At 44.7% G+C, this 7683-nt stretch overlaps 1 protein-coding gene across 1 annotated transcript; it reads right to left on the bottom strand.

Moving 5' to 3' along the window:
- Positions 1–573: 573 nt before the first annotated feature.
- On the bottom strand, positions 574–6137 carry LOC134395985 (C-type lectin domain family 2 member D-like). The gene is made up of 3 exons (XM_063122281.1): positions 5955–6137; positions 3335–3438; positions 574–968 (listed from the first exon to the last, which is right to left on the bottom strand). The coding sequence occupies exons 1-3, from the start codon at positions 6129–6131 to the stop codon at positions 824–826; spliced, it is 426 nt and encodes a 141-aa protein (XP_062978351.1). The 5' UTR covers positions 6132–6137; the 3' UTR covers positions 574–823.
- Between the last annotated feature and the right edge of the window lie 1546 nt (positions 6138–7683).

Below are 7683 nucleotides of genomic sequence, written 5' to 3'. Positions count from 1 at the left end.
AAACCAGACAATCTCTATATCTACACAGACAATGGAACAACTAAAAATATTGTATACCCACAAGCATTGTGAAATTAAACATATTAGAAACATCCACTTTGTCTTTTTTTTTCTTTTCAATTTAACCAGACTGAGCCACAGCAATGCGTGGCAGGGTACAGCTAGTTATTATTATATTTATTTTTATCCCGCCTTTTGCCCAATGCTGGGCCTCAAGGCGGTCTTACAAAGTTTAAAATATACATGGGGGGGGGGGAGGGAAACAAAACCATAAACAATTAAAAAATACACAACAAAATTATAAGACATTAACATAGATGGAGGGCTGGATTATTCTCCAAAGGCCTGCTTGAACAAAAAAGTTTTAGCCTGCTTCCGAAAACCCATCAAGGAGGGAGCCAGCCTAGCTTCCCTGGGAAGAGAGTTCCAGAGCACCGGAGCAGCCACCGAGAAGGCCCTCTCCCATGTTCCCACCAAGCGTGCCTGTGAAGAAGGTGGGACTGAAAGAAGGGCTTCTCCAGAAGATCTCAAAGCACGGGCAGGCTCATAAGGGAGAATACAGTCTTTCAAATAACCTGGACCCGAACCATATAGAGCTAGCCCTGATGGTTATGTGCTACCTCCAGTATCAGAGGCAGTAAGCCTGTGTGCACCAGTTGCTGGGGAACATGGGTGGGAGGGTGCTATTGCACCATGTCCTGTTTTGTTGGTCCCTGGCCGATGGCTGGTTGGCCACTGTGTGAACAGAGTGCTGGACCCTTGGTCTGATCCAGCATGGCACTTCTTATGTTCGTACTACGGTACCATAATGTCTTTTGGCTTTTCATTGCCTTATTGTAGAGCTCCTGTTCGTTGAATAAGCATCAGGGTGGTTGCAGATCCAATTCCTTGTTATGTAACAGCGAGAGACGATGGCAGTGTCAGTGCTTAGAAAGGCACAGTCTCCTCCTTGTCCTCTCACCTCCACCCTGCAACAGAAGAAGCAAAGGTGGAATAGTCATGCCAAGCTATTCTCTCTTTCGTGGGGAGGGGCAGACATTTCAAACTATGCAGCCACGGAACCAAACCATTAGATACTGGAGTCCATTTCCATAGGATCAGTCTTCCATAACCCTCCACTTCAGACACTTAAGAGTGTGATCCTATACATGTCTACTCAAAAGTAAGCCCAGCTGAGTTCCTTCCCTCCCTCCCTCTTAAGGGTGAAGGCTGCGTGTGTGCTTCCCTCAGTTTCTGAGAAAAGCGGTATCAGGACGGGGTGACTCTGAGCATGTCCAGAGTCTGGCCTCTCAAAATCATGCTGTTGTATCAAAGACACACATGTCAGGTGGGAGGAGGCACCGCAAATGGATGCAGCCCTTTTACGTGGGTTGTTCCCTTTCACGTGGAATTGGGTTGACTGCTTGAGGCTGAGCTTAGGAATCACAATGGGTGCCAAAGGCCAGTAAGTCTGGCATCCCACCCAAGGCACACTGGGAGTTCTGCCCAAGGCATGCTGGGAACTGGTTTTTTATTAAATTCGTTAAAAAATACTTAAATCCCAAAATTCATGTTTTTAGATTTTTTCTGACAGATTCTGACCTGTCTGCATGAACAGCATTAAGGCAGTACCATATGTGGAAGTGGGTTAACATTTCAGGACATATGTGTGTGACACACACATACTTTCCACTCTATAGGTAGAGATAACATAACCTTAAACGTGGTTCAGTATTTAATAGGCAACCACTGCAGTTCTTTTAATACTGGTGCTATGTGCCCCAGTGAGTACCCTAGCTGCTGCATTTTGCACTAGCTGCAGCTTCTGAACCACATGCGAGGGCAGCCCCACATAGAGCGCATTGCAGTAGTCTAATCATGAGGTTACCAGTACATGGGTCACCATGGTTAGGCAAGCCCTATCCAGGAATGGATGTAGTTGGCATACCAAGCCCAAGTAATGGCCACACCTGCTCCTCTGGGTCTCCAGTGACAAAGATGGATCCAGGAGCAACCCCAAACTATGAATCTGCTCCTTCGAAGGGAGTGCAACCCTATCCAGAATAGGCAAACATCCCAATTCCCAAACCAGGAAACCATCAACCCATAGGATCTCTTGTCTTATCGGGATTCAGCTTCAGTTTATTGGTCCCCATCCAAGACATAACTGCATCCAGGGACCAATTCAGAATGTGCACAGCCTCTCCCAATTCAGATGTCACAGAGAAAAAGAGCTGGATTCGTCAGCATATTGAATCCACTGAACCTGCAGTGCAATGGGGCTAGAGCCATGTGCTTCTCTGCCTTTTGTTATCCTGAACCCCCACATGCAGATTAGAACGTATGTGCATATCTGCTGCTTCAATGCATTTACAGCAGTATGAGGCTAACCGGCCCTCAGAATTCGGAAAATTCAGAATAAGAAGCAGAGAGTTTTGTGGATGAGACTTTCGAAGACCTACATAACAGCATCCCAAACCCAGGGTACCAGCTCCACTGCAATTAGAGAGAATGGGGGTCCAGGGAGAGGAAGGCATCCGTCTAAGGAAGAGGGAAATAATCCCTTGAAAGGGACCCACCCTTCGGCAGACAAAATTCTTTTGCATGAAGCATATGCCTCTGGGGAGTTTGCGGTGATGGGAGATTCAATCATTAGACCTAGGGACAGTTGGGTTTGTAACTGGCATGTAGACCGTAAAATTGCCTGCCTGGTGTGAAGGTTGCAGTTATCATACATCTTCAGTGGCTTTCCCATTTTCTTTTCCTCACTTTTCCTTCCTTCATTGAGATTACAAACCTGTAGGCAAACCTATTAATTGCACTGAATTAATTAATGAACTAGACTTAGTGCAGGAGGCACTTTAAAAGTGATAAATTATGATGGGGATAGAACTATGACAGCTAAAGAAATCTATTCAGATGCCAGGAGGAAACTGGAGGGGATGGCCACCTCTACCATGTTTTTCCTTGTGAACTTACTGAGGGCAACTTCTTTCTGGTCGCAAAATGATGACCTAGGCTGATTGATGGTCTGTTATATATCCCCATTCCATTGGTTCTCCCAAACTGTTACCTCTTCTTCATGTTCAGCTCAACCCTCTCAAATCTCATCTTCATCCAATACATTATTTTAGAAACTGGTTACTCTCTATATTAGATCTTTTCACAATCACCATCCTTGATGGGCTCCCAACCAAAATAACATATAAGACTATGGACCCTGTTGGCTTCTTTGGGCAATATCAGGACATTCGGCCTTCTCCTAAAATCTCCCTCAAAGGAATGAATGGTCAAGCTCTTCCTATATTGCAATCCGCCCTCCAAAGCACTGTCATTAAGAGGAACAAAGACTCACGTGTTCCTGAACTCTGTCCCATCTGCCCATCTCCAACCTTGGCCTTGGTCCTTCTGGAGGCCAATCCAGTGATCAGCTTTTCCCTTGTAACGCAGAATGAATGCCTTAAATGCACACAGAAAAAGAATATAGAACAGTGTCTTCAAAGGAACATCCTATACCTGAAATGCCAGTAGTTGTAAAATCTATGTTAGATGGAGGAAGAAGAGGACAAAAGCTGTCAGTTAAGTCCTGAGGAAGGCATAGGGAATTGTCAGTGGGAATGGAAATTGAACGGAGGTGAAGGTAGGATAGTAGAGGAGGACGAGGAAGAATGTTAAAAGATTAGGAAAGTGGCTGGATGAAGATTATAGGGAAGAGATAATCCTGAAGGAAAGCTCTCCTAGGGTAACATTCTAAACATGTTTGTATTTGTAAATGGACCCAGCTTCCACAGGTTGAAATAACCCTTAGCTTGATATTGCGAAGTCCTCAAGCAAACAACCGAATGAATTTGAGACGTTGGCCGTGTTCGAACAACACAACAGTCAACCCTGTGTTAACAGTCCACCCCACGGATGAATATTAACATGTCGCATTTAATCAACCATTGACTATTGTGACGTCCAAACCCAGTCATTGTGCCTACTGTCCTCTCTGAGTGTAGGAATGCCCGCTGGCATCCTTAGGCATGGGCCTTGTCATGGTGCACCCTTGTAGCCCCCTGAGGAGGGGGTTTCTTTGTCCTTTTCTCCTGAGGGGATTTGTCTCAAAACAGTGGGAGGGAGCAGGTGTATAACTCCACAAATTGTTGAAGGTGTAACATAGCTAATGCTTCTCTTAAAAGTATGTTTTGGCAATGCGTAGTAGTTACATCTTTGGGGGAGGATGTTATTATATGGATAAATTTTGTATTGGAACACTCCTTAATATGTACTGATGTGCATGCCCTTTTAAATTATCTGGAAGTTAACACATGGTCAACACAAATGGATTCTCTGTGCCCATCTGACAAATAAAGACTGGTATTACAATACTAGAAAGGTAAATGCTTACTTCCTGTAATGCAATGGTTCCAAGACCTTGCAATACTTGCAACATTTAAACGGTTAGTGTATAGATGCCACCTGTATATGGATACTTCTTGGGATATTTGGTCTGTTTTTGTTGAAGTTAATGTATAGTTGTATATATACATAAAAGCAATACAGGACCAGGACAACATGGGGCATCTTTGCTGCTCCCAGCCTCTGCATCCATTCTGGATTTGGGCCTAAAAGACCAAGGAAAAGTGGGGTTGCATGGAGGGGAAGTTTTGCATGTCTTCGCAGGAGTAAGTCCCAGGGAGCTTGATAGGACTTGCCTCCAGATCAAGTGTGCTTCCATGCTCACCTTAGAAGAAGTGCCATTGAACACAGTGGGGCATACTTCTGAGTAGACATGCACAGGATTGTAGGGAAGGGGAAAGGCAGGGTCCTGGCAATCGGAAATTTGGGGTTGATTGTCACGGCCAACCAAAACTTCAAGATTCCTGGGAGCCATCCTAGATGCAGCTTTGCTGTTGGGCAGTATAGAAATGTAATAAATGAATGAATGAAAATGAAATGAATATATCTGGTGAAATTCTCTCTTCTGAGCAACTAGTGAAAGCACAGGAGCTCTGTCTTTTGGGCAGCCTACTACTATCCCAGCTTGTCTTACACATCACAATTTGCCGAAATCCTGTATTTCAACTCTCTCAATTCTTTTGAAAACTTGTCAACAGGGCCGGATTAAGACATGCTGAGGCCCTAAGCCATGCCAAGATTCAGAGGCCCCATAGCATAAAAAATTAAGAGGAAAAGTGTATTACATTACAATAGGAAGGTAATGAAAGGTTACCAACCAGCATCAGGGGATACTTGTGCTTAAACAGTGTTAGATAACCTTCTGTGTGCATAAAAGCATTAATAAAGTAAGCTGATTTCAACTTAAACTGTCTCTAGCATGCACTTATTGCCTCCAATACTAAATGCTGTGTTGCCATGCTTTCGCTATATAAGGTAACTCTGCTGTAAGTCACACCAGACTTTCCAACATATTTAAGCCAAAGCAATTTCAATTATAATGCAGCTTAGGCCCTTTCTATACCTAAGGATTATCCCAGGCAAATGGAGGGATTGACCCTGCCTGCTCTCGGGATCCCCTGTGTGTCATTTGGATGCCCAAGGATGATCCCTGGACGATTCCGGGATATAGGCATGGTGTAGACATGCCCTAAGTTATCTCCAATATACTTGGAGGCCCCGCATAATATGAGGCCCTAAGCAATGGCTTCTTGGCTTGTTCCTAAATCCAACACTGCCTGTCAAAAAAAAAGTGGTCCAGTAGCTGAGATGGAAAATATATTCATGTCAAGTTATGAAAGTACAAGTTACATCAAGGGTCATCTTTGTGCCTCCATCAGGGTCTGTATAGGTCAGCCTTCCACAACCTGATGCCGTTAAAACACACTGCACTACAACCCACATGATGGCTGGGGGTGATGGGAGTTGTAGTCCAGCACATGCGGAAGGCTGGCTTAGCTCTTTCTTAGCACTGCCGGGAATTGTTCTCACACACACTTAAAAGCTTCTCTCACACACCTATTTTTTGGTCTCACCTTTTCTTGTTCACTCTTAATCGAGGCCAGAGATGAGCCACAGGAAGTACAAAATGTCTGGCTAGACGTCCAGTTTTTCTCCTCTTCTGAGAAAAAGTAGCATTTCCCTTCATAGCCTATCCAGCCACTTGCACAAGGTGGCTCCAAAGGAACAGAGACAGCCGTACCGGAGCACATCTGGTTAGGCGGCTTTCCTGAAACTGTAGGAGGACACAATTCAATCAGCTGTTTAATCTGCTGCTGAAATGGGCCACGTCAATTTGGGAAGGCCATTAAAACAGCCAACGTCTGCCAGGCCAATAAGACCAGGAACGTAACTGGCCCACAGAAGCCATTACTAGTCCAAACAGACTAATGCCAGTGAGCCAGCAATTGAAACAGAAGAATAAAGGCAGACCTGCCTTGCCTCCTTATTTAATCTCTGTGGGGTTGCTTTAGTCCCTTGGGTAGAACTGATCCTGGCTCTTCCCACATTCCTCTTCTGCATCTTTTAAATTTCCAGAAATATTCAACACTTCTTTGGACGGCTGTGAGTGGAGGCAAAGCAGGTGCAGGAGGAGAGAAACAACTCAGGTCACAGAAAAGTTGGAGAGTGGAAAAGGGAAGTCATGGCAATAGAAGCTTATGAAGGGGGAGCCAAGACAGTCATAAGAACACCAGAAAAGCCCTGCTGGATCAGACCGAGGGTCCATCTAGACCTGTATCTCACTCACAGTGGCCAACCAGTTGTCAGTGGGAAACCAACAAGCGGGGCATAAATGCAACAGGACCCTCCAGCTCATGGTCTCCAGCAAGATTACTGCCTCTGATACTGCATGGAGCCATCAGGACTAATAGCCATTGATTACCTTCTCCTCCATAAACATGCCCAACCCCCTTTTAAAGCCATCCCAATTGGGGGCCATCACTACCTCTTGTGATAGCAAATTCCATCGTTTATGCATTGTGTGAGCAAGCCATTTCTTTTACCTGTCCTGAATGTTTCACCAATCCGCTTCATGGGATGAACCTGAGTTCTAGTATTATGTACTGTAAAAGGGCGAAAAAATCTCCCTATCTGCTTTCTCTACACCATGTATAATTTTACAAACTTCTATCATGTCTCCCTTGATGTGGATTATGGGTTAGGTTGTCCAACCGGACACTCACTGAGGTGAGACGACACCAAGGTTTCTTAGTTCTTTGTTTATTATACTAGTATAAGGCTGAGTAATACATGCTAGAGCATCAGCATCAGGAACCCAACAACCCCAATCTCGTGATACACGCATACCCTGTTTCCCCGAAAATAAGACAGTGTCTTATATTAATTTTTGCTCCCAAAGATGCGCTAGGTCTTATTTTCAGGGGATGTCTTATATTATAGCGAGGGGCAAAACTGGAAGTAGGCCTTATTTTCGGGGGAATGCCTTATATTACAGCAAGGGGCAAAACTGGAAGTAGGTCTTATTTTCGGGGGATGTCTTACTTTCGGGGAAACAGGGTATATATGTGGAGGGGGCAAGGTGCCCTTTGGACGACTGCCAGTAGAGCCTTGAAGCAGTTTCAATGACCTTATAAGGTTACACGGGTATTTCAAGCATTTGATTGGGTCCGTCAGCACAGCAGAATAAGGGTACACAGAGAATACACAACACCCTCAGTCTTCTTTCCTTCATTAGGGTGTACACCCAGGGAATTTTATTTCATTTTTTAAAGGCACACCCAGCACACCCTGTGCGCATGCCTA

Source organism: Elgaria multicarinata, chromosome 3, assembly GCF_023053635.1.
Source record: "Elgaria multicarinata webbii isolate HBS135686 ecotype San Diego chromosome 3, rElgMul1.1.pri, whole genome shotgun sequence".
Classification (NCBI taxonomy): domain Eukaryota; kingdom Metazoa; phylum Chordata; class Lepidosauria; order Squamata; family Anguidae; genus Elgaria; species Elgaria multicarinata.
Note: the sequence above shows the minus strand (reverse complement) of the source record. Positions and strands in the feature narration are given on the sequence as shown.